Source organism: Coregonus clupeaformis, chromosome 26, assembly GCF_020615455.1.
Source record: "Coregonus clupeaformis isolate EN_2021a chromosome 26, ASM2061545v1, whole genome shotgun sequence".
NCBI classification, from domain to species: domain Eukaryota; kingdom Metazoa; phylum Chordata; class Actinopteri; order Salmoniformes; family Salmonidae; genus Coregonus; species Coregonus clupeaformis.
The window spans coordinates 25,284,054-25,311,288 of record NC_059217.1 but is presented as its reverse complement, the minus strand read 5'-3'; the positions used below and the strand labels follow the sequence as shown (position 1 = coordinate 25,311,288).

The following is a 27,235-nucleotide window of genomic DNA, read 5'->3' as shown; positions in this document are numbered from 1 at the left end:
GGGGTATTGTGTGTAGATTGAAATCAATTTTAGAATAAGGCTTTAACCAAACAAAATGTGGAAAAGGTCAAGGGGTCTGAATACTTTCCGAAGGCACTGTAACTTAAAAGCATGTCTGACATGTATTGGGGTGCACAATCGTGGATTGATTTAAAAACCAATAGAAGAATCTTCAAATTAATTATAAAAGTCACAGGCAGCTAGTGCAGAGACCTTAAAACCGGTGTAATGTGTGCTCTCCATCTGGTCTTGGTCAGTACCCGTGCTGCAGCATTCTGTATGTTTTGCAGTTGACCAATAACTTTCTTGGGTTAAATATGTTTAAAAATTGTATTATAATGTATATTACTGCCTTAATTTTTGCTGGACTCCAGGAAGAGTAGCTGCTGCCTTGGCAATTGAACTTGTACTTTAAACCCATACATTTGCAGATATTTAATGGTGCCTAATATGGTCTGATTGGGGTTATACAGTGTATTCGGAAAGTATTCAGACCCCTTGACTTTTTCCACATTTTGTTACGTTACAGCCTTATACTAAAATTGATTAAATTAATTGTTTTCCTCATTAATCTACACATAATACCCCATAATGACAAAGCGAAAACAGGTTTTTAGAAATGTTTGCAGATATATAAAAAATAAAAAACAGATGCCTTTTTACATGAGTATTCAGACACTTTGCTATGAGACTCGAAATTGAGCTCAGGTGCATCCTGTTTCCATTGATCATCCTTGAGAGTTTCTACAACTTGATTGGAGTCCACCTGTGGTAAATTCAATTGATTGAACATGATTTGGAAAGGCACACACCTGTCTATGTAAGGTCCCACAGTTGACAGTGCATGTCAGAGCAAAAACCAAGCCATGAGGTCGAAGGAATTGTCCGTAGAGCTCCGAGACAGGATTGTGTCGAGGCACAGATCTGGGGAAGGGTACCAAAACATTTCTGCAGCATTGAATGGAACCACCAAGACTCTTCCTAGAGCTGGCTGCCCTGCCTAACTGAACAATCGGGGGAGAAGGGCCTTGGTCAGGGAGGTGACCAAGAACCCGATGGCCACTCTGACAGAGCTCCAGAGTTCCTCTTTGGAGATGGGAGAACCTTCCAGAAGGACAACCATCTCTGCAGCAATCCACCAATCAGGCCTTTATGGTAGAGTGGCCAGACGGAAGTCGCTCCTCAGTAAAAGACACATGACAGCCCGTTTGGAGTTTGCCAAAAGGCACCTAAAGAACTCTCAGACCAGGAGAAACAAGATTCTCTGGTCTGATGAAACCAAGATTGAACTCTTTGGCTTAAATGCCAAGCGTAACGTCTGGAGGAAGCCTGTCACCATCCCTACGGTGAAGCATGGTGGTGGCAGCATCATGCTGTGGGGATGTTTTTCAGCGGCAGGGACTGGGAGACTAGTCAGGGTCAAGGGAAAGATAAACGGAGCAAAGTACAGAGAGATCCTTGATGAAAACCTGCTCCAGAGCGCTCAGGACCTCAGACTGGGGCGAAGGTTCACCTTCCAACCAGACAACGACCCTAAGCACACAGCCAAGACAACGCAGGAGTGGCTTCGGGACAAGTCTCTGAATGTCCTTGAGTGGCCCAGCCAGAGCCCAGACTTGAACCCGATTGAACATCTCTGGAGAGACCTGAAAATAGCTGTGCAGCGACGCTCCCCATCCAACCTGACCGAGCTTGAGACGATCTGTAGAGAGGAATGGGAGAAACTCCCCAAATACAGGTGTGCCAAGTTTATAGCGTCATACCCAAGAAGACTCAAAGCTGTAATCGCTGCTAAAAGGTCTGAATACTTATGTAAATGGGATATTTCCGTTGTTTATTTTTATTACACTTGCAAAAATTTTGAAAAACCTGTTTTTCTTTGTCATTATGGGGTATTGTGTGTAGATTGAGGGAAACAACACAATTGAATCCATTTTAGAATAAGGCTATAATGTAACAAAATGTGGAATAAGTCAAGTGGTCTGAATACTTTCCGAATGTACTGTACACTTAATTATATCTATAAGTAACAGAAAGGCTGTTCCTGCGGCTATGCTGGAGGCTGATAGTCAGGTTTTGAAAGCCTTAGACCTTACCTCGCAACAACATGGAACTCCACACAGTCAAAGCCGTGAAGATGGTGGTTGACTTCAGGAAATGCCGCCCGCCATCTCTCCCCCTCGAGATTGATGGCTCTGCCTTCAGCACGGCCAAATCATTCAAATTCCTGGGAACCATTGTCTGCAGCAACCTCAAGTGGGAGGACAACATCACAGTGGTGACCAAGAAGGCTCGACAGAGGATGTACTGTCTGCGCCAGCTGAGGAAACTCAAACTCTCTCTGACAGTTCTGGTTCGGTTCTTTACGTCTTCATTGAGTCCATCCTCACCTCTTCTATCACCGTTTGGGTCTGTGTCTGCCCGCTGCAAGGGCAAACTGCAGCGCATCGTCCGGTCTGCGGAGAAGGTCATCGCCTGTCAAGGACCTGCACGCCTTCAGGACAAGGAAGCGTGCAGGTAAGATCATCGCCAACCCAACCAACCCTTATATTTCAAAGATTCCGCTCTGGCAGACAGTTTAGGTCAATCATGACCAAAACGGCCCGCCACCTGAACAGTTGATTAAGTAACTTTTCGTAAGGGATTAAGTGACTTTGCATTGAGACAATGACTGCACCTTGTCATCAATATCCTCAAATACTAATCTGCACTAGACTGCATTTGCACTATGTACACGTCTGCACAACACTGTATATGCACTGTATATACAGTGGGCTACAAAAGTATTGGGACAGTGACACATTTTTTGTTGTTTTGAAATGATATGAGGTTAACGTGCAGACTGTCAGCTTTAATTTGAGAGTATTTTCATCCATATCGGGTGAACCGTTTAGAAATTACAGCACTTTTTGTACATAGTGCCCTCCATTTTAGGGGACCAGAAGTATTGGGACAAATTTACTTATGTGTATTGAAGTAGTCAAAAGTTTAGTATTTGGTCCCATATTTCTATCACACAATGATTTACATCAAGCTTGTGACTCTACAAACTTGTTGGATGCATTTGCTGTTTGTGTTTCAGATTATTTTGTGCCCAATAGAAATGAATGGTAAATAATGTATTGTGTTATTTTGGAGTCACTTTTATTGTAAATAAGAATAGGATGTTTCTAAACACTTCTACATTAATGTGGATGCTACCATGATTAAGGATAGTCCTGAATTAATCGTTAATAATGATAAGTGAGAAAGTTAGACGCACAAATATCATACCCCCAAGACATGCTAACCTCTCACCATTACAATAACAGGGGAAGTTAGCATTTTTGGGGGGGTATGATATTTGTGCGTGTAACTTTCTCACTCATCATTATTCACGATTCAATTGTATTCCCACTGTAATCAGACTATACTCCAGAGTTTTATCTTTACTGTATTTATATTGTATGTTGACATCTGTATTCTAACATTTACATTTTACATTTTAGTTATTTAGCAGACGCTCTTATCCAGAGCGACTTACAGTAGTGAGTGCATACATTTCATACTTTTTTTCTCCGTGCTGGTCCCCCGTGGGAGTCGAACCCACAACCCTGGTGTTGCAAGCGCCATGCTCTGCCAACTGAGGCACACGGGACCCTGTTTGTACAATGTCTATTGCTGGCAGCACCTATTCACTAAGTCAAATTCAGGATATGTAAATGTATTGGCGAGTAAAGGTGATTCTGATTCTAAAGAATTAGCCAGTTAGCTCAGTGACTGGAGGTATTCTAATTGTTCTCATCTGATCCTGCAGCTAGCTGGTGACAACAATATTGCAGTTTGTCATCATTATGGGGTGAAAAGGCACACTGGAGCTGAATCCCCCTTGATGATGCGTGTCATACTCTGTCAAGAGTTACACTGACCTCACTCCCGGTCTCATGCCGCCTGCACACATAGTCCACAGGATTTCCACCCCCGCTGACCCCTTTCCTAAATATTGTCTTTCTTCATATCAGCTCAGCTCCGGTCACAGACCATAGACACCACTTCAATTTGTCCCAAACGGTGGCTGTGCTCAGGGCAGACTGCTCCTTTGTACCAAGACCATTGTGTGATGGGACAGCCTCCATGGGTAATGCATTTAGCACGTTCTCACCCCAGGACAATGACGAGAGACGCCCAGGCTTTGTTCCTCGACCCTGGCCGTGTCACCCTCCCTCTGAGCCTTTTGAGCACGGAGGTCTGCCTGCTCTGCCCGGCCCATTGGCCACATTGTGTTAACATGTGGCAGGGAGGGCTCAGAGAGGGCTCAGCCAGGGCTCGGGTGGATACTGGGCTAATGCCATTGGTTCCACTGGCTCAGGCTGCTATAGAGTCTCTCTCAAGTTGAAAGGTTTAATCGTTTGCTCAGGTTGAGATCAATATTTCATATTTTCACATTATCCTCTTTATGGTGAAATTATTGGGTTTTTGATTTAGTCAAGAGGTAATAACATAGTTTTCTCAACTGCAAAGTTTGCAAGCCACAACTTTACAACTGACAAGGCTAAGGTTCTTTCATTGTTCTATGACAAACAGAGCAATGGTTATTGTCTCTATGATTAAACTTGTTTTATATACAGGGATGTAGCTCAGTTGGTAGAGCATGGCGTTTGCAACGCCAGGGTTGTGGGTTCGATTCCCACGGGGGGCCAGTATGAAACATTAAAAAATAACTGTAAGTGGCTCTGGATAAGAGCGTCTGCTAAATGACTGAAATGTAAATGTAATATACCCTATTACTGTGTTATGGGTCTGTAAGTTAGACCTGTTTGTCTTTAGCTCTTCTCAGGTTTCTTAACATTTCTCACTCTCTTTTCACAGGATGATGAGGGCCAGACAGCACTACACTATGGTAATCTTCCGGATATCAGAGATTTTAATTTTCATTTGGATTTCCGGATGAATATGTCTATGTAGGCTATGTTTGTGTATGAGTGTTTGTATGTACACTACCGTTCAAAAGTTTGGGGTCACTTAGAAATGTCCTTGTTTTCGAAAGAAAAGCAATTTTTTTGCCCATTAAAATAACATCAAATTGATCAGAAATACAGTGTAGACATTGTTAATGTTGTAAATGGCTATTGTAGCTGGAAACGGCTGATTTTTTTATGGAATATCTACATAGGCATACAGAGGCCCATTGTCAGCAACCATCAGTCCTGTGTTCCAATGGCACGTTGTGTTTGCTAATCCAAGTTTATCATTTTAAAAGGCTAATTGATCATTAGAAGACCCTTTTGCAATTATGTTAGCACAGCTGAAAACTGTTGTGCTGATTAAAGGAGCAATAAAACTGGCCTTCTTGAGACTAGTTGAGTATCTGGAGCATCAGCAATTGTGGGTTCAAAATGGCCAGAAACAAAGAACTTTCTTCTGAAACTCGTCAGTCTATTCTTGTTCTGAGAAATGAAGGCTATTCCATGCGAGAAATTGCCAAGAAACTGAAGATCTCATACAACGCTGTGTACTACAACCTTCACAGAACAGCGCAAACTGGCTCTAACCAGAATAGAAAAGGGAGTGGGAGGCCCCGGTGCACAACTGAGCAAGAGGACAAATACATTAGTGTCTAGTTTGAGAAACAGACGCCTCACAGGTCCTCAACTGGCAGCTTCATTAAATAGTACCCGCAAAACACCAGTCTCAACGTCAACAGTGAAGAGGCGACTCCGGGATGCTGACTTTCTAGGCAGAGTTGCAAAGAAAAAGCCATATCTCAGACTGGCCAATAAAAAGAAAAGATTAATATGGGCAAAAGAACACAGACACTGGACAGAGGAAGATTGGAAAAAAGTGTTCTGGGCAGACGAATCGAAGTTTGAGGTGTTCGGATCACAAAGGAGAACATTTGTGAGACGCAGACCAAATGAAAAGATGCTGGAGGAGTGCTTGATGCCATCAGTCAAGCATGGTGGAGGCAATGTGATGGTCTGGGGGTGCTTTGGTGGTGGTAAACTGGGAGATTTGTACAGGGTAAAAGGGATCTTGAAGAAGGAAGGCTATCACTCCATTTTGCAACGCCATGCCATACCCTGTGCTTGATTGGAGCCAATTTCCTCCTACAGCAGGACCCAAAGCACAGCTCCAAACTATGCAATAACTTTTTAGGGAAGAAGCAGTCAGCTGGTATTCTGTCTATAATGGAGTGGCCAGGACAGTCAACGGATCTCAACCCTATTGAGCTGTTGTGGGAGCAGCTTGACCGTATGGTACGTAAGAAGTGCCCATCAAGCCAATCCAACTTGTGGGAGGTGCTTCAGGAAGCATGGGGTGAAATCTCTTTAGATTACCTCATCAAATTGACAACTAGAATGCCAAAGGTCTGCAAGGCTGTAATTTCTGCAAATGGAGGATTGTTTGGCGAAAGCAAAGTTTGAAGGACACAATTATTATTTCTATTAAAAATCATTATTTCTAACCTTGTCAATGACTACATTTCCTATGCATTTTGCTATATTTCCTATTCAAACTCATTTCATGTATGTTTTCATGGAAAACAAGGACATTTCTAAGTGACCACAAACTTTTGAACAGTAGTGTATGTACATGTAATGTAAATTGCATCTGTTTATGAGTGTGAACAGTTGTATGAGGATGGATGGGGAACCATGAACCATCTGCTCTCTTGGCCCTGCATCTGTCCCCCTCTCCCTCTCTTCTCCCTCTTTCTCATCCCCCTCTCTTCTCCCTCTTTTACTGCTGTTGCTATCTCAGGTGCCTTTCATCCATCAGCGTCTCTTTCATCCCTCCCTCTCTCCATCTCTCTCTGTCAGTGTTAGAGGGTGTGTGTGTGTCTATACTATGGTCTATCTGTGTGTGTCTGTCTGTATCTGTGCGTATGGAGGGTTTGTGTGTAATAATCACCAGGTCTCCCCAAGGAAATTAACAGTGCTCCTCAGACTCTCAAGACCCCCTCCCATGGGCGGTCCCAATGTCCTCTGAGCCCTTGGTGTGTGTGGGGGGACACCATCTGGCCCTCGGCTGGGCTGGGTGGCTGCGGTGTGAGGACTGGGCACGTGGCTGGCGTACAGTAGACCACCACCACTGCCACCAAACCAGGCAGGGATAGGAGGATGGGGCATAAAAAAATGACCAATAAACATAAGCGATGAACTCCAGGAGACAAATAGCAGAGAATGAAAATTCATTTCCACCTCTATTTACACTGGGCCACAGTGGCTGGCAAATGATTAATTGAGGGTTTACTGCACACTATAAATTGTTCTCCTACTCAACGACTCCCAGGGGGGATGAGGGTTTTTACAGCCCAAGGCCCCGCACGGTGCACGCAGCCCGGAAAATAAAATACAATTTAGAAGGAGAAAAAAAAACTTGAATCTGACATAACCAAGCCCCTTTTTTTTCTCCCTGCTAAGAACGGGCGGCACCTTAGCCACCTCTGGGCTGGAGGTTTAAAAGGGCCTGCTGTCAATCAGCCCATCACACAGGAGCAGGATGGCTCTCTTTAAGAGGAGAGAGTGATTGACACTGGCAAAGACAAACACTCAGAGCACGAAGGAATCTAGGTGCATCAGCGCTGTGACTCGCTAACTGGTTTAAGAAAATGCAAGCCCTCTCCTCATATCTTAGCCTAGCTTGCAAGTCCTTTTAGTGGGGCACCAATTGCCAATTGGCACAAATTGAGTGTTTCAGCCAACCACAGGTTCAGGGCCTCCATATGAGCTTTACATTGACTTCTGCACTCAGGTTAAAAACGTAAGGAATATAAACACCAATGAGCTGTGCTTAGAGGCTGGTTTAGACGTAGCTGTGTGCATCATGTCTCCTCCAGTGACCTTGAAGCCTTTTGAAGGTGATCCTTTTCAATTAGTGTTTTGGGTACTGTAAGATATACAGATAAGTGTATATTCTTGTCATACCGCCCAAAATGATATATGGAAATAGCTGCTTTCATGGCATGTTACCTGTAGTCAACCCTGGATACTTTTACCTCTGAAGTGCATCACAATTATATCTCTTTCCCCTCTCTCTCCCTTTCTCCTCTCCCCCCACTCTCGCTCTCATTCTCTCTTACCCTACTCTGTTCCCTCCTCCCCTCCCCCTCTCTGTCCTGCAGCGTCTGCGTGTGAGTTTGCTGACATAGTGGAGCTGCTTCTACAGGCTGGGGCAGACCCTTCCGTTAAGGACCAGGAGGGCTCTCTGCCCGAGGAGGTCACTGAATCCAGCACCATATCCTCACTGCTGCGCCAGTACACTGCCTCCAATGGCTAGGCCCAGCTTCGCCATCCCCTCCCCTCCCTCTCCTCCCCCTCTAGCCTGTGCCCACCCCAGACCTAGCATCCAACCCTCTCAGTAATGATGATGATGATGTTATGTTTTTTATTGTCATATACACCGGATAGGTGCAATGGTCTTCCCACTCTGACAGTGCAACACACCACAACGTCATCTCTCATGTCACATTCCAAGGAATCCATCCATCATCATTGCTATTTAAAAAATGAATAAGTTCAACCAAAAAGAGGATCCTTCAGTTCCTTCTGACTTTTTCAGATGTTGTGTGTTACCTTTGGTTGTCTTGTGTTTGCTGATTAAAAATCTTTAAAAGACATTGGGATAGCGTATGGACATTCTACCCTAGTAGTAAGTCAAACTTATTTTATTATTCAGAAGAATGCTTTTTAAGCCTTTTCATTTACATCATTCTTGACAAGCAAAAGACAATGTAAATGTATATTTAAACGCGTCCTAAAAATAAACATCTAATATGCAATTTTATATTCAGATGGAGCATGGAGAAATAAAAGTTCAACTTTATCCCATAATGACTAACAACTACAGTTGAAGTCGGAAGTTTACATACACCTTAGCCAAATACATTTAAACAATTTCACAATTCCTAACATTTAATCCTAGTAAAAATTCCCTGTCTTAGGTCAGTTAGGATCAACACTTTATTTTAAGAATGTGAAATGTCAGAATAATAGTAGAGAGAATGATTTATTTCAGCTTTTATTTCTTTCATCACATTCCCAGTGGGTCAGAAGTTTACATACACTCAATTAGTATTTGGTAGCATTGCCTTTAAATTGTTTAACTTGGGTCAAACGTTTCGGGTAGCCTTCCACAAGTTCCCACAATAAGTTGGGTGAATTTTGGCCCATTCCTCCTGACAGAGCTGGTGTAACTGAGTCAGGTTTGTAGGCCTCGTTGCTCGCACACGCTTTTTCAGTTCTGCCCACAAATGTTCTATAGGATTGAGGTCAGGGCTTTGTGATGGCCACGCCAATACCTTGACTTTGTTGTCCTTAAGCCATTTTGCCACAGCTTTGGAAGTATGCTTGGGGTCATTGTCCATTTGGAAGTCCCATTTGCGACCAATCTTTAACTTCCTGACTGATGTCTTGAAATGTTGCTTCAATATATCCACATAATTTTCCTTCCTCATGATGCCATCTATTTTGTGAAGCGCACCAGTCCCTCCTGCAGCAAAGCACAACCCACAGCATGATGCTGCCACCTCCGTTCTTCACGGTTGGGATGGTGTTCTTCGGCATGCAAGCAACCCCCTTCATTATAGCCAAACAGTTATATTTTTGTTTCATCAGACCAGAGGACATTTCTCCAAAAAGTATGATCTTTGTCCCCATGTGCAGTTGCAAACCGTAGTCTGGCTTTTTTATGGAGGTTTTGGAGCAGTGGCTTCTTCCTTGCTGAGAGGCCTTTCAGGTTATGTCAATATAGGATTTGTTTTACTGTGGATATAGATACTTTTGTACCGGTTTCCTCCAGCATCTTCACAAGGTCCTTTGCTGTGTTCTGGGATTGATTTGCACTTTTCGCACCAAAGTACGTTCATCTCTAGGAGACAGAACGCGTCTCCTTCCTGAGCGGTATGACAGCTGCGTGGTCCCATGGTGTTTATACTTGTGTACTATTGTTTGTACAGATGCACGTGGTACCTTCAGGCGTTTGGAAATTGCTCCCAAGGATGAACAAGACCTGTGGAGTTCTACACATTTTTTTCTGAGGTCTTGGCTGATTTCTTTTGATTTTCCCATGATGTCAAGCAAAGAGGCACTGAGTTTGAAGGTAGGCCTTGAAATACATCCACAGGTACACCTCCAATTGACTGAAATTATGTCAATTAGCCTATCAGAAGCTTCTAAAGCCATGACATCATTTTCTGGAATTGTCCAAGCTGTTTAAAGGCACAGTCAACTTAGTGTATGTAAACTTCTGACCCACTGGAATTGTGATACAGTGAATTATAAGTGAAATAATCTGTCTGTAAACAATTGTTGGAAAAATTACTTGTGTCATGCACAAAGTAGATGTCCTAACCGACTTGCCAAAACTATAGTTTGTTAACAAGAAATTTGTGGAGTGGTTGAAAAACTAGTTTTAATGACTCCTACCTAAGTGTATGTAAACTTCCGACTTCAACTGTATATAGCACAGACATCGCCTGGCCAGGCCTCTTCATTTGAGTGAACTGTTTACCTAGCACATTCTGTCTCCCTTGGCCCACCCCACATACCCACACTCTCTGTTATGTCACTTAAAATATATTTGGATGTTCTCCAAATAGCCAACACATGGGCTGCCTCCAAATCTGCTTTAGTTTTTTGTAAGCCCTTCTGATCAGAGCAGTCTCTTTAGCACCCCCTCCCTCCAACCAGATGAGAATACTCAATCTGGAATCTCAGCTCTTAACCACCGCTTGATAAAGAAGCTAATGCATATTTGAACAAACAATGGGGACAAGCTGTAATCCCTCTTTCTCTTGAAATCTCCCTGAACATGAGGCATTAAATAACAGTCACCAAAAAGAGGCCTGGCCAGGCTGACTGCTGTCTGTCAGTCAGTCACCATGGCCCCAGTATACAGAACAGAGATGGCCCAGCCCAGACAGTCTGCTCTCTTGCGGTATCACTGAGAGAGAGAAAGCTCTTATGACCCTCAGCTTGCTATGCATTCCCTACACAACCAGGAATTATACTGTTGGTATATTTTAAAAGGCTGTTTCGCCCATCTTCCAGTAATTTCCTGAATCGCGTTGGGGTAGGAGTCGGTGACATCATACTCCATGGGCATGTCTGCACAACTGTGACACTAAGCCCATTATGTTTCCATTAATGGGCCTCAATTTTCTCTGAGCTTTTCACTTTTGACAGTGCCTCCTCTCAAATCGCAGCCCATATCACTCAACCTTCTTTACTTAACGTTTATGCATTTTTACAAGTCGCCTCTCTAACACCATTAGTGACAGATGGCCAAGGGTTGTTACAGGGATGAGCTGGAGCACTTTCCTCTCTCTCTGTCCCTCTTACTCTCCCCAGTATGGGAGCTAAAAGCAATGGCATGTTGTTGTACTGGCCAAAACTTAATGCAATCTGCTTGCTCGTCCCCAGAACAGTATTGCTTGGAATTCAAAAGTAAGCAAAATCCCAGCTCTGCTGTTAAAAAGCATCCCTCTAATATCTTCAAGAGAACTCGATAAGTCTCTGTTGCAAAGCCGTGTGTTTAGTGCATGATAAACACGCGTTGCCGTCTGCTGCTACTCGAGGTGATAGTGATCAAAGCTGCTCCACAGACAAGTGTCTATATGATTCTTCTCACCAGAATGTTCTTTAAGCAACACCTCAACAGGCACTGAGGCCAATATCCTGTTAACGACCCTCCCTCGCTTTAATTATATGTGAACTATCTAATTTCTGCTATAATGACCCAGTGAAAATAACCTAATTTCACTTAAAACAGAATAACAACCTTGAAGTTGTCATTGAAAAGCCTCTCTGTGACTCAAACCCCTTTAAAGCTACACTGTCATGGCAGCCATTGCTCATCATTCAAATAAACTATAATTTGAGGAGAAAGATATCCTGTCTTGATGTCCAAGATTAAGTTTAGTCTGAACCAAATATTTATTTACATGTTAATTTAGTCCTTTCCTTCAGAAAGAACATAGAATTGTTGCCTTCAAGAAGTTTGTAATAGAAGCCTCAGATCGATGATAATGGCATTTGTGCTTGTGTTTGTCATCTTTGCAAAAGCAACTGCAGGAATTTCCCAGATTTATTTGTATACTAGTGCTGTAAGTGCCGTGTAAATTATCCTAACTGTCTTTATCGCTGTTTATCTTTGTAAGGCAGCACTATTAAAAGCTATCCATTAATAGTCATGGCTTGTCATTGGCTGAATAAAATCAGCTTGTTTTATGCAAACGTGCTTGTTCTGCTAGATTGATATTTTCTTCATGTTACACAACAGGAGCTAAAACACAACCAAATCAATAATACTTAAGTTTAGGACAGACCTGCTATGACTCAGAAAAGGGCTGGATAACGGTTGTACTGTATATTATTGAGTTTTACATTTGTCTTCATTTGACTATGAATATGTAGCCAGTCTAGGCCTATTTCAGATGTCTATCCAACAACACTCCTTTAGCTCATGGGTTTTAGTGATGCTGAATTGTAAGGAACTTAAAATTGAGCCTGGTCGTATTCGGTTCATTTACTATGATGTGTGGTTGTATACACTCCTGTATTTATGCCATACTTAACGCTGCTGTCTATCTTGCCTGACCACAAATCATATTTATCCATATTTCACAAGGCAGTTTACAATTAGGTAACAGTGCAGGGATTAAGGAAAGATTTGACTGTGCAAAACTGCAATCTGGTGCAGTCTTTAGTAGCAGAGGGATCTGTGTTCATAGCAGCTGAGCAGATGTGCTGCTTCATCCTGTTTTTTTCTCTTCTATGGGTGGGAGGGGGGTTGGTGTATTGGTTTACGAATAAACACTACCAACCAAGGACCAGCAGATACAGAAAACCAACACCCACCACTGGTTAATACAGTCTGTTTGACTGACTGACTGGATCTCCATCATTGAATGTGTAATATTTTTATCAGTTCATCCTTAAAGGGATAGTTCATTCAAAGTAAGATTATAGTGAAAATAATGTTCACTACATTTTCAATAAACACATAGCTACAATCCTATGGGATTACTCTACTGAAGTGAGTAATATTCGGTAATTGATGCTATTCTTATCCAGTGGTGCATGGCCATTAGCTTCGCGAGCCAGCCTGTTGTTGTGAGCTTACATGAATGGTTTGCTACCACGGTATCAGCGTTAATCCATCTGGTACAAGGCTGCATGGCCATAGCTAAGGAATAACAAATGAATCATAGGTGGCAGTCACTCCTGGCCCATATGCTACTTCCAAGGTAAGAACAAGATTGACAAATGATGGAATTTGAGTGAACAATCCCGAGGGCATTGCTTTGCCTGTCTGACACACCTTTCCCTATGTGAAGGAAACACTAATCACGGTCCTCTTCTCTCCTGGCTCCTAAGTGGTGGACCATAGCTACTGTACCTCCTTCCTACTGCTGAGTTGTTGCTTGTCTTCTTCAGTCAAAAGACATGTCTCTAACTGTATCTGCTATTTGCTTTATGATGAGAAAGTTAATGTAAACATTCAAGAGAAATACAGCGCTTTAATCCAAAGACAATTCAGCTTTATTTCCTCATATATTTTGTACTGTACACAGTTCATACCATTGCACAGAAGGCTTATATGAATAGATTCAGTGCTCTCTGTTTCATCTTTTGCAAAGACACATGGCAATAAATAGAGCTGATGAAATACACCTTTTGAAACTGTACAAAATGTACAACAATTAAGAAGCAAAGTTCTGAGGCAACATAGATTGAACAAAAATGATATTAGTGTGTGTGTGTACATTTACATGTGTTGTTTTTCTGTTTGTTGATTTGCTTTCTGGTTGGCATAATCTATGCTCTTTTCAGCTGGTTCCACATTTGGCAATTGACACGAAAATAAATATAAATGAACAGACATTGAGATTTTTACAGGAATTGTTCTGTTGTTCTGTCTGCATCTCATTTTGTTACCTCCGTTTATTTCATGGCATCTTAGATCTTTTTTTTTGTTCTTCAAGGAAGTGCCTCCTTGTACAGTTACTATGGTGGTCTGTAGACACTACATGAAAGCCTTGAAACCAACACCATCAGACAAGACAGATTTAGTAAAAACCTCTCATCTCACCCAGTGGGGGTTATGTAAGATGCACGACATGACAGCATATTCAGATACCATGACAATCAGGCCATCAGATGCTTTACAGTGGCTCTAAGTATTAAGTTAAATAATCCCTTTTGCTTGTATTTACTCTGAGGAGTGATGCTACAGCTGTTGACAGAGAAGAGCAGCTTCTAAGCAGGATCAGTACTGGCTTTTCAGCATTAACAGTGAATGATCCTCAGTCAAGATTAGGTTGGTGTGTTTTTTTTCTTCAGATAAATAAATATACTGTATTAATGAAACATTTAGTAAAACCGTTATTTTGTTCCTGTATCTGTCAAATTGAGATAGGATTCCCCATGTTGTCAGCTGCACCAATAAAATAGGATATCAAATGCGAATTCCCACGTTGTTGTTGTATTGACTTTGCACTTCTCTCTACCCTACTGTCATTGGATCACAATGACTTCTAGCAGAGAGCCTATCCACTATTAGCAGAGGGCATATCCTGGGAGTATGGACAACAGATAAATAAATACTGACAAAAGCCCCCAGGACTAGAGATCATTCACAGACAAGAACAAGTCAAGCACCTACATTACAGAAGATAATGGGTTTTTAGCAAGCAACCTCCCCCTCTCAACTTCCCCCTTTTGCACACAGAAGAATCTGTGGCTCACACACTGTACAGACAGCTGGACCAACATCTAGTAATTCCTAAAAACCCAGAGCTGTTAGTTTCAGCATTACATCAAAAAACTTAGCATGGGACTTGTGACACTGTTAAAAAAAAAAAATCTAATATGGAAACACTGCTGGGTTGAATTGTGCATTCATCTCTCTTCTGTTTGTTGCTGTCCATGTACAAAGAGAAGTGTAAAGTGTAAAATGCTTTTGAACAGTGATCCTCCTCACTCAGAAGCATGCAGAAAGCTTCTTTTTTAAGGATTCCATTTAGATTGTGGCCCTAAAGCATGAAACTCACCGAGAATCTCACTGTTGATAGGAGGAGTGGGATGCCGTTCCTTCTCTTGCTAGAACAAAAGCGGTACCTGCTGCGTGCTGACCCGGTAGTGACGAACCTACCGTTTCTACTTGTAGAATCGCAATGCTCGTCAGTGGCCAACAACTTGACTTTGAGCCAATCAGAGTGCATGAAGCCCACGTGGGGGAGCCCCCCCAAAAAAGGAACAAATATGGCATTTTCTCCGTACATCCACGGATGAGCCAGTCACACTTAATTTGCAATGTGAGCTATGGGATGGTAGCTAGCTATGTGCACAGACGCAATGCACACAACACTAAATACTTCCTCCAAGCTAGCTAATCACTGTACATTGCTGATAGCTGTTTGGGCAAACACCATCCCAATGCACAAACTCATGCTGGAAATTTCAAATCCAGTTTTTGCAAAGAATGAAAAAAAATCAATCCATAAAAAAAGTAGAATACAGTGTAATTTCAACATTCAGTAGTTTTCATTCTTCCATTCTGTTCTGTGTGGCGTCACTGCTCTGCTCTGGTCAGTGGTAGGTCTCCATACTTCCTTTACTCTGTAGTGGTGGGAGGGTAGCTGACGTGTACCCTGTCTGGCATGCCTACCACTTCCACATCCATTATTGGACAACAAACTATATCAGTTTCAGGGAAATAGAAATGTAAAAAGCCTGCTTCGTCTGTCTCTGTTCCCCAGTCAGTCTGCTGTGTTCATGGTGGAGCTCAGAACTGGGAGTGGTCCATCTCGTCCAGCCATGAGGCAGGGCTGGTGGGGAAGTCTGGATAGCCCGTGCTGCTCCCTGTGGAAAGGTCAGAGGTGGGGCCTCCTGCCATGGCCCTGAGAGCCTGCCCCACGCCACCCTGCCCCCCCTGGGCCATGATGCTGTCCATGGTGAAGCCCAGGTTGTTGAGCAGCGGGGTGTGGCCGGACAGCGAGGCGATGGACGAGGGCGACTGGGGGAGGCCGTAGGGACTGCCCACTCGAATGTCATGATAGGGCTGTCCAGCAGCATCCAGAGAGAAGCCTCCGTTCAACAAGCCTCCGTTGGCCACGTCGCCCACACTCCCATACAGGCCGTTGGTGTGGCCCAGGTCTGACAGGATCTGGTCGTCTGGTGGAAGAGAGGAGGGAGTTAGCTACTATCAATTAGCCACACAGTGGTGTTTTAACACTTCTATGGAGCTGTCATCAACTATATCAACATTATACAGCTGTTATCTTTAAATAGAATTAAGTGCCTTTATGAAACCATTTAATTGAGGCAACATGATCTGGATTTCATCTAGGTAAATGGCATAGGTGTGTAGTGCTTAATAGTGTTCCCCCAGCGTTTAGTAAGAGACGAAAGAGTCATGATTTACCTTAAGCTCAAACAAAGGGGGTCTGTGCATGCAATACAAAATATTTGTCTCCAACAGTCCCTCCAGTACTGTTTCAATAACAACAATGCCCCAGAGCACTTTCCCTCTAATTGACTAAAAGCTTCACCTACTTTATAGAGTTTCTGCTACGGTGTTTTCATTTCTCGTAAAAATGGCCTCCTTTTAAAAGTGTCTTGAGACTTTTATGAGTCCCCAAAACGGGCTCACAAACATCAAATAACCATAAAAACATGGGGATGTGTTAAATGTCATTTGCACGGCCAAAGTTTCTCTTTTCATGTAGGTTCCATGGAGAAATGGGAAAAAAAGACAGGAAGAGGAGGAGGAGCTGAGGAAGAGAGAGAGAGAGAGATATGAAAGAGGTTTGGGGTTGGGTTAGCCATACTGACCTCTGAAGCTGAGCTCACTGTCGCTCAGTCCCGCATCATCTGCTGAACTCTCCTTCTCCACTTTGTTGCCCCCTCGGTTACGTTTGACGCTTTTGTAGAACTGACCCCAGCGGTGCCGCCCTGCGTCCTTCTTCAGACGCTTCTCTTTTGCACGACGATTCTGGAACCACACCTGCCATTGGGGGATAAGATACATTTCTTAGTAAATACAGAAGAGAGGTTTGACTCTTCTAATTCGTGTCTATATCTACATATTATCACTAGGATGTTCTCTTAAACTAGTCCAAACTAGACAACTGCTCAGCTTGTTATTAGAAATCCTGTTGTGAGGCACACACCTGCACTACTCTCATGTCCAGCCCCGTCTCTGAGGAGAGCTGCTCGCGGACGTGGCGTGCTGGCTTGGGAGAGTTCTTGTAGGCGATTTTAAGGGTCTCCAGCTGTTTGGCTGTGATGGTGGTTCGTGGTCGCTTTGCACCTGCCTCTGAATCATCTGAGAAAGACATGCAAGGATTATAGAATAGCTTTTAGATATTTAACTATATTTGTGACTAACGTTTTTTATTGAAATTAACCTGTGGGTTTTCCATTTTGTATATTGACTAGTAAATACAGGTGAAGAACTTGCTTGAATGGACTGAGTGGTCATGTATGGCAAGTAAATACCCTTTTGAAACTGTCCCACTGCAGGGGACATAAATCTCCCAGGAGAATGCCAGAAGAAGGGAGTTATTGGGGGCCCACCGTAAAAGTGCATTGCATCACTTAACATAATCAATCAGTGGGCCATGTAAATCTCCATAAACACACAGGCAGAGCTTTCAAAATCAGATCCATAAAAGGTCAGAGAAACTGGAGATTTAATGCCCAGGCAGGACACTGAGAGACACTGTGACCCCATCCGGCTGGGTTTATGATGATTCTGTCTCTTCACTATCCTCTTGTCTCTTGTGATCTGTCAATTCTTCAGTATTATTATACATAAAGGAGTTCATGCAGGCTGGTCTCATAGACTTGACATAACATAGTAAATAGAAATACGGGACACTCAAATTAGTATAATATGTTACATTTGGTATAGTTATATAAGACAGTTTACTTAAGGCAAAAACGAAAGGAGGGTGATTGTTCAAGGTGAATGGGTAGCCATATAACCCGAACGTCTAGCAAACCAAAGGTTGCGTGTTGGAATCTTATCACAGACAACTTTGCAACTACTTACTACTTTTTAGCTACTCCTAGCGTAGCTAATGTTAGCCACCTAGCTAACGTTAGCGTTAGCCAACTAACCACCTAGCTAACGTTAGCGTTAGCCACCAAACCACCTAACTAATGTTAGCCACAACAAATTTGAATTCGCAACATATCATACATATTGCAAATTCGTAACATGTTGTACGAATTGAAATGTGTAACATATCATAGGAATTGTAATTTGTAACATATCATACGTATAACGCAAACATCTATTAACCCAAAGGTTGTGTGTTCGAATCTCATCATGGACAACTTTAGCCTTTTAGCGAATTAGCAACTTTGCAACTACTTACTACTTTTTAGCTACTTTGCAACTACTTAGCATGTTAGCTAACCCTTCCCCTAACCCTAGCCTTAACCATTTAACCTAACTCCTAACCCTAACCCTAACCTTAACCCCTAACCCTAACCCCTAGCCTAGCTAACGTTAGCCACCTAGCTAACGTTAGCGTTAGCCACCTAGCTAACGTTAGCCACAACAAATGGGAATTCGTAACATATCCTAGGTAAGGCAAATGCGTAACATATTGTACGAATTGCAATTCATAACATATCATACGAATTGTCATTCGTAACATATCATACAAATTGTAATTCGTAACGTATCATTCGAAATGGATGATGAAAATCTACAAATGAATACATACCATACCAAAGGTAACATATCATACTAATTTGAGTCTCACAGATTTTCGTTGACTATGTTACATCTACCCCTGAATCTAGGTTGGTTAACTGCACCTTGCTGTCTGCTGAACTCCCTCCTGCACCTCTCTCCAAAGCTCCCCAGCAGGTGCCAGCAGACATTTAGAGCACCATGCCACATGGGTGAACCAGCTTGAGGCTGCTAGTCTCAAGTCTATTTGGTGAGAATGTTCTAAATATAACAGGTTACCAAGGAGACAGGACTGAATTATTCACACAAAATATTATTCACAGAAAACAGTGGCCAAAGCAATAGGAGGATGGCCCAGTCAGACACCTACCATTCTGTTTGGCCGTCTCGTAGTCCTCCTTGCACACCAGCCTGCCGTCTTCCATGAGGTAGAACTCATCCCCAGTGGCCAGCTGCCGACTGCACATGACACAGGCGAAGCAGTGCAGGTGGTACACAAAGTCCTGGGCCTTCCGCACCACCTGGGTCGGCGGTATCCCCTGTTGGCACGACGCACACTTTGTTCCAAACCGCCTGCAAGTAAACACACACACATACACACCTGCCGTCAGATACTCAAACCCCACCCAGAACAGGTAGATCCAGCCCTAGTCAGTTCAGACAGCATCAGTGGTGGAATGCATTTGTGTTGGTGGTAGGCTGGTCCTCAGGTTGACGAATGGCCTGGATCAATGTAGTGGTATAGTGGGGGCTGAGAGATCCAATAGAGAGAGCTCTGAGTAAACACACTGAAGAGAACCAATAAAGCACTGACTCAGGAGGGGCTGTAAATCACACAGCCTATACAGAGAAATAAACCCTTCCTTCAGACCAAGGTGAAGTTTCTTCATCACGGCTGGGAAATCCAGCACTATACTACCCCCGCCTCAGCACCATCACCATTATCCCCTCTCCTCTTCCTCTCTCCCGTCCCCCTAGTGCACAGCACCACTGCAGTTTTAACATTAAAAAATCCCCCCTATTGTCCCCAGGGCCGCCTAATAAAGTTAGCCTCCACTCTCTGACTTGCAAGCTTTTTAGGTCTCATTGAAGCTTCTGACATTAAAACCTCTCAAACATGATTTAGTAAAAGCCTGTCCGGATCCTGTTTTGGATAAAAGTCCAACTTAATTTTCTTCTTTAATGCCTCAGAAATTCAATCGCAAAAAGATGGAAGCAAAAGGTAGAGAAAGGGAAGAGAATAAATTCAAAGTTGCTGTTGTGTGTGTCCAGCTAGGGCTTGTAGAGCAGTAATAAATTGAATTTGTATAGAGTGTCTTTGGAGTTGAAAGTTTGAGTGTTATGTGTTCTGTCTTATCCAACATAAGTATTCAACATGGACAGAAAGGCAGAAGGATGTTGTAGGATGCTGAGCTTGATTTACCTCATTGTGTTGGTCATGTAACTCCTGAGTGGCGCAGTGGTCTAAGGCACTGCATCGCAGTGCTAACTGTGCCACTAGATCCTGGTTTGAATCCAGGCTCTGTCGCAGCCGGCCGCGACCGGGAGACTCATGGGCGGCGCACAATTGGCCCAGCGTCGTCCAGGGTAGGGGAGGGAATGGCCGGCAGTGATGTAGCTCAGTTGGTAGAGCATGGCGTTTGCAACGCCAGGGTTGTGGGTTCGATTCCCACGGGGGGCCAGTATAAAAAAAATGTATTCACTAACTGTAAGTCGCTCTGGATAAGAGCGTCTGCTAAATGACTAAAATGTAATGTAAAAAATGTCATGTCACTAAGTCTTGACACAAGCCTTTTCTCTAACATTATGAAAGTTAACTATGCAAAGAGGAAAGTCCTCACTGACCAGGGGCATAGGCACAAGTGCGCATGATTTGCTAAGTCGCTCTGGATAAGAGCGTCTGCTAAATGACTAAAATGTAAATGTAAATGTAAATTTGGCGCAGGCCCACCCACTCCGATTGTCAGTGTTCCAAACTGGACATTATTTGTCTTTTTACCTAAGCACAGTACTTGACTTGGGCAGGAGCTCACCGGAACTGAGTACCGGCACCTCAAATGTTATTCTGCTGGAGTTCCTGCACCTCCTATAGAATATTAGCTCAAAAGAATTGAGGAGTTCCTGCAACTAAATATAAATGGTACCGGACCCAAAATGAGTACCGGCACCTATTTCAGTCCAGGTCAAGCATTGGCCTAAACATGCATACACCATCAGACGAAATTCATAGTAAGCAGTATGGAGGGGGTGGGAAAACGAAAGGGATATATATTGACAATAATAATAATAATACATTTGATTTGGCAGATGCCTTTCAGGACACTTGAGGACATCTTACATAAAATCTAGTGCTATATATAAAATACATTTTTATCTAGGCCTATGTAATTAATTTGAACTATGCTTGATTATTTACCCTGAAAAAATAACAAAAAGACGAATTGTAAAAAATAAAAAATAAAAGAACCTTATCAATTTCAAAATAATGGGTGGTTCTGGCACGTGTCACTTCGCACTGATACCATGTGCGGTAAACAGTAGCTATCGCTGTGTAGGCTAGGCTACACTGTGTAGGCTACTCACCGTTAGCTAGCTAGCTAAGACTCAAGTAAAATGGCCAAACAAAGCTCACTGTTACATTTTTTTCAAGAGACCGTGTACAGAAGAGGATGTTGGAGCATTTGCCAAGTTATTTGATATCAGTGATTTCGCCATGAAGGGCCTCCAGTCCCCCTCTATATCAGTCACTGGTTGCATTGATCTAATCGAGGGTCTTAAAGACACTTTCAGTACATTCAGAGACAATGATCAGCAATACAACACTGTTTTTATTCAACACTAGAAATCATGAAACAGGCTTCTCCACTTCGACTCGCACTCTCTCCCACCCTTCGCTGAGACATGACCATCAGTCCAGTGAATGTTTTTTCTTCTTCTATTTATTTCAATGTGCCTCGCAAGTAATAGGCTACAACAACTGACCTATTACCAGTGTTATCATATAGCCTAGGGGACTCTACGTTATTTATGATAAGGGGTAGGCCTACATGGAGAAAATCGGACCTATCTTATTATATATGAAAGTAGGAAATGCATGAAACAATATTTATTTCCAGTCAATGTAAATAGCCTATCATTTTCAGGAATTTAATTGGAAATATAACTTTGCCCTGTGCTTCTCCGCCCATGCACTATAGTTAGGCCCTATAGGCTATTGATCATTCAGTTGATATCACACAATACATTGTAGGCACACTTGATCTCCCGCACCCAGCAGAGAATTGCACGCGGGTTGCATTTTGACTCATGAAGTGATCTCGACAAAGAAAAGGTTGGTGACCTCTATATAAGCTATGGATGCCTATTGTGATTATTACTGTTATATCAGGGCATTATGTTCTAGTCTCATAGTCTATTAATTATAGGCCTATGGTTTATCATGTGTAGGTCTATGTGAGTCGCATGTTACATGGGCTCCCGAGTGGCCTAAGGCACTGCATCTCAGTGCTTGAGGCGTCACTACAGACCCCCTGGTTCGATTCCAGGCTGTATCACAACTGGCCGTGATTGGGAGTCCCATAGGGCGGCGCACAATTGGCCCAGCGTCGTCCGGGTTTGGCCGGTGTAGGCCGTCATTGTAAATAAGAATTTGTTCTTAACTGACTTGTATAGTTAAATAAAAATGCAAGAGTCATGGATTTTGGTAGGCCAACAAGACTATTTGGTTTGTAATGCAAAATCACGTAAGATGGTTTGTTGTGTGCGATCAATTAGTAGGGTAGGCTAATGCTTTTGTGATCATTTGATGCCCAAATTTTGGCCCACCTACATTTTTGCTGGCCCTGCCATCAACGGATTTCTGCCGATGCCACTGTCATTGACACTATTGTCCTGAATAAGATCAAATCTAATCTGTGAGTAATATAGTAATATGCTCACCAAACCCTTTCCTCAGACCTAAGCAACATCCACCACACACCACTGAATATGTCACAGATTTCACAAGTCCAAGCCAGTGCAATCATGTTGGCATTTTTTAGCTCACTTGAATGTAGGCAATTAAATATAATGCTAGCTTTGCTTAAAAGTACATCACTTTTACATTCCATTAAGCTTGATATAATCAAATGTTCTAAATTCCCATACAATGCGTTTTTAAATGAAGAAGTTGAACTCACTTGAAAAAGTCTTCTTTGCAGTACACATTTCCCGCCCGCGAGAAACACTTGTCTGCCAGCAACGCTTGACAATCGGCGCACTTGAGGCACTTGGAGTGCCAGTGGCGGTCCAGCACCTTCAGGATGAACTTGTCGAGGATGTGTTGACTACAGCCCGCACACTGGGGGATTTCTGGAGGGAGAGAGAGAGAATACACACCATGCGTTAAGACAATATCCTGGTCCTGGAATACTGCAAGGAAACAGGTGAGCAGAGCATATGTTTTTTTTTAAACAGTAATGTAATTCCTCATCATTATATTCGACCTCGATAAAAACATAGCCTGACAGAGTAAATGGTGTCATCATGCCATTCATTCGACTTTGGTTGAGATTGATCCCATTCCTTTACTCTGCTTTTTTAATCAAGTGCCTGTGCTGGTGACACAATATTTAGCCTTGAAGTGGACTTGATTGGACCCCACTGATTCGATTTGTATTATCTTAAACCGAGTAATAATGGCATGAATGAAGAAAACTTGCCTATAAGTAGGAGCACTAATAGTGTTAAAAACCATACACCATTATCACCATTATCACCATTATCACCATTATCACCACAATACTCCATTAGTTATCACCATCAACATTACCAGTAGGCCTAACACCAGAACAGCGTCACTATTGATATAAGATTAGGCTATGCAAAACCAAATAACCAGAGTTATTATTATATTTCTAAAAAATATATATATAGAAGTATTACAATGTGATATAACAATACATATTATTGTTATTATTATATAGCCTTATTTTTTTCATTTGAGAATATGAAACCTCGGAAGTAATTTCCCTCAATCTCCGTTGTCGTCAGTGCAATGTTAGCTTATATTTACCATGTGAACAATGGCCAGGTGAAGAGGCATCTCATGGAAAATAGCATTTTCAATATCTTAGAATAGCGGTGAGGACATAATGAGATCGAAATTAGAACGGACCCTTCAAACTCATACAAATGGATGCAATAGGCCTAAGCAGCGTTCTGTGCGCAAAACAATTGGACAGGTGATTTTTTTCTGTGCTCGAGCAATATAATATTTTCACTGTATCTAAGATCTGCAATTAGCCTATCCCAAGCTAGTTGTTGTTTTAAATTAAATGAATGATACATTAAATCACACTGTCTAATCAGTAATCTAATCACACCCATACCAAGCTGTTTAAATGTGCACTGTAGAGGTCACGAGAAGTAATCCTACATGTGCTTCTTCATTCTGTACGTTGGGAGACATTTTTGGAGTACAATTGTACTATTTATATTTATAGTTTCTGGAAGGCTGCTCAGTCAACAACATTCATACATAAGCCGCATGCACAAATAATAGAGGGATACATTTAACGATACACGTATTAAGGTGTAGGCCTAAATAAATGAAGAGATAATGCAAAGCTCAATATCTTTTATTGTACTATTGTGATGTGGCATTAGCCTACATACAGTTGCATAACAGGTATTTATTTCCCAATCAACTTCAGAATCAAATACGATAACTATGGAGTACATGTTTTTTCAATAAGAGTTAATACAAAACTGAAATTAAAGATAGGTGTATTTTACATCCACAAAATATGAAATAATTCCTCTGATTTGTGGTGCTTTTGTTCATTAGATTCTGGCGGGAGTGGTGGTGCTGAAAGGATAGCTCGAGGGCCTCCAGCATGTTGCCAATCTTGGCAGTAGGCCTCGATGCCTAATAGCCTCTTCTCTCTCTCTCTCTCTCTCTCTCTCTCTCTCTCTCTCTCTCTCTCTCTCTCTCTCTCTCTCTCTCTCTCTCTCTCTCTCTCTCTCTCTCTCTCTCTCTCTCTCTCTCTCTCTCTCTCTGTGTCTGTCTGGCTCTCTCTCTGCTTGACTTATAAATCACACGATTATACCACAGATCTCTTCTGTGCCTCAAGAGGTGTCCTCAAATCTAAGAAAATGTGTTCCTATACGCTTCCTTTCCTCTTTTAGGCGGCTGTATTTCGATAAGCAGATGCTCATTTCCCACCAGTCTGATAGGGATACTAATTTTGTTTTTTAACAGGACAAAATCATATCAACCAAGTCATGTGCTTATTAGCCACAGTATCGGAATAACTGTACTGTAACACCTTTATACGAAGCCTATAGTATTAGGGAACGAGCTCATAGCCTATAGAGCTCATAGGCCTATAGTTGATATGCTTTGTAGATTGCATGACCTACACTTCAAAGCAAGCAGACTGTAAACTATATTTAGGAAGTAATCTGCTTCTTGTGCTAAAAACGGTTTAAGAATAATTACCCTTATTCGTAAGAGCATGCTAACAGCCATATTAATCATGATAACAATGTTTAGATACATAATACTAAATAGCTTTTATTCGTAGAGTAATCCGGTATTAAATCCAGCATGTATGCACCAAGGGGGGTTGAGTGGCAAGATCTTTACCCAATCTTTTAATCTCCCTCGATGTACAATATTAAAGAGCACACGCCGCCAATATATAGGCTATTTGTATAGGTTAAACAAATTATATTTCACAATTCTGCGTTATGTTTCACTGTGTGCATTATGCATTATGTTTCACTATCTTTATCAATAAGGTAGGCTAGCCTAAATGAAATTCGTATTAAGTAATACAAGAGACAGTTTTTGACAGTCTCTCTTTTAAATGGGTTAAATGGGTTAACTCTGTTGTGCACGCTATAAAAAACGGAATACAATCATGTACTAAATCGTAAGAAATTAGTCTAGATTTTGAAAAATATATATATAATATATATTTATTTTTTTATACTCTCCAGCGCTGAAAGAAGCAATGGCTCGTTTGGATCTGCGATATAAAGAAATATTTAATTGTGGATTAAGAGCAACATTAGAGGTAATACCATAATAGGTCCATCTGTACATTCCAGTGGCTCGCACATGAATAATTAGGTCAGGAATTTATCAAATTCCAGTTCCATCTTGATAGCATGATCAGATTATATGGGCCTAGAGATTAACATGACGGCGATAAAGAGCAGATGCGAAGATAGGTAATTCTTTGCTTTGATGCTGAGGTAGCCTAGTTATTGCACACACAATATAGTGAAATATTTCACGTTTTTCATTTTTTTATAGAAATTATGACAAAACCACCTGTTTTAGTAGGCTGTGTAATATCATATATGTGTCAAACAATAATAAGACAGACATAATTGTACAATTATGTAGCCTACAATAGTGCAAAACACAGCTACAACAGAAACATTAAAGCATACATTAACATATATAGCCTGGATAATTCGGATATGACTCAGTAATAGCTGTCAGTCAAACCAGCTGGGTATGGAGAGTAGGTGATGACAACGTCTGATCTCTCGTCCGTGGCCAGACTCCTTTGCAAATAAACAGCTGTCTAGCATGTCTCTGATTGTAAACCAGAGGCAAACCTCTCACACAGCTCGAGGGAATAGAATACAAAAAGCGCTGGAGGTAGAGAATATAAATATTCCTGTGCTAATAAAAAAATAAAGTGTGTGTATGTCTTGATGAGTAAACTATTATGCACGTCATAACCTAGGCCTGTGCACATGGGGCTTCTAAAATAGTGTAAAACCTGCTTGTACAACTCGTGCATAGGGCTGGAGTTGGGAAACACAACACTGTGAGCAGTACAAATGCACAGTTTAAACAATACATTCTTGTGATAAAGAATCTCTATCCATACAGCATTCCACAAAATTCCATATCAGGACCAGAAGATCAAAATGAGATGCAACTAATATCCTCACTTCAAATAATAATATGAAATACAAGTCATATGAGTCAGTGGAGTAAGAGTCATAATAATATGAATACATATGAGCCAGTAGAATAATATCACTGTCTTCATTAGCCTGTCTGTCCTGTCCCTCAACCCAGTGTAATTAACCTCTGAATATTTTTCTACAGCAGTGCCCTGCAGCATTTCAGAGCTCACCTGCCAATGTCCTTATGATATAATCAATAGAAAAGGAAGTGGAAAAGCCTTACGTTGCATTGGCACTCCGAGTATCTCCGGTAGACCCTTCACAGGACTCTCTGTTGGTAGAACAGCCGCACTTTGCATCATTGTGATCCAAAACGGGGAATAAACACACACATATACACGGTGGGCAAAAGCTCCCGTTTATTTAGTGAAAAATGTAGAATATATCAAATAGAAACAGGGTATGGACCCTTCTGTAGATCTAGCTGTCCCGTTAAAGTCCGGTATGTTTTATTATCCTGGAATATTGTCCTGTGCGTGCCGGATTTCGCCGTGCTCTTTTGGTGTGGATCATACAAGCTGCTTGATTCATTCACACTGCAGGGGCAACCATGACGACACTCTAGCATGGG

General features: G+C 42.1%; 2 protein-coding genes across 3 annotated transcripts in view; one reads left to right on the top strand and one right to left on the bottom strand.

Moving 5' to 3' along the window:
- LOC121540234 (acyl-CoA-binding domain-containing protein 6) overlaps positions 1–8,599 on the top strand; it is a 45,312-nt gene extending 36,713 nt beyond the window's left edge. The window contains exons 7-8 of one of the 2 annotated variants that reach the window (XM_041848938.2): positions 4,849–4,879; positions 8,105–8,599. In XM_041848938.2, coding sequence (XP_041704872.1) covers positions 4,849–4,879; positions 8,105–8,259 — 186 coding nt within the window. In that variant the 3' untranslated portion in view covers positions 8,260–8,599. Of the gene's footprint in view, positions 1–4,848; positions 4,880–6,741; positions 6,810–8,104 lie in introns of those variants that run through there. The other variant, XM_041848940.1, reaches the window with a different exon arrangement.
- Positions 8,600–13,088: 4,489 nt separating this feature from the next.
- On the bottom strand, positions 13,089–27,235 carry LOC121540235 (LIM/homeobox protein Lhx4-like). Its single transcript, XM_041848941.2, has 6 exons — positions 26,888–27,235; positions 22,869–23,040; positions 19,061–19,263; positions 17,156–17,310; positions 16,818–16,989; positions 13,089–16,157 (listed from the first exon to the last, which is right to left on the bottom strand). The coding sequence occupies exons 1-6, from the start codon at positions 26,964–26,966 to the stop codon at positions 15,769–15,771; spliced, it is 1,170 nt and encodes a 389-aa protein (XP_041704875.1). The 5' UTR covers positions 26,967–27,235; the 3' UTR covers positions 13,089–15,768.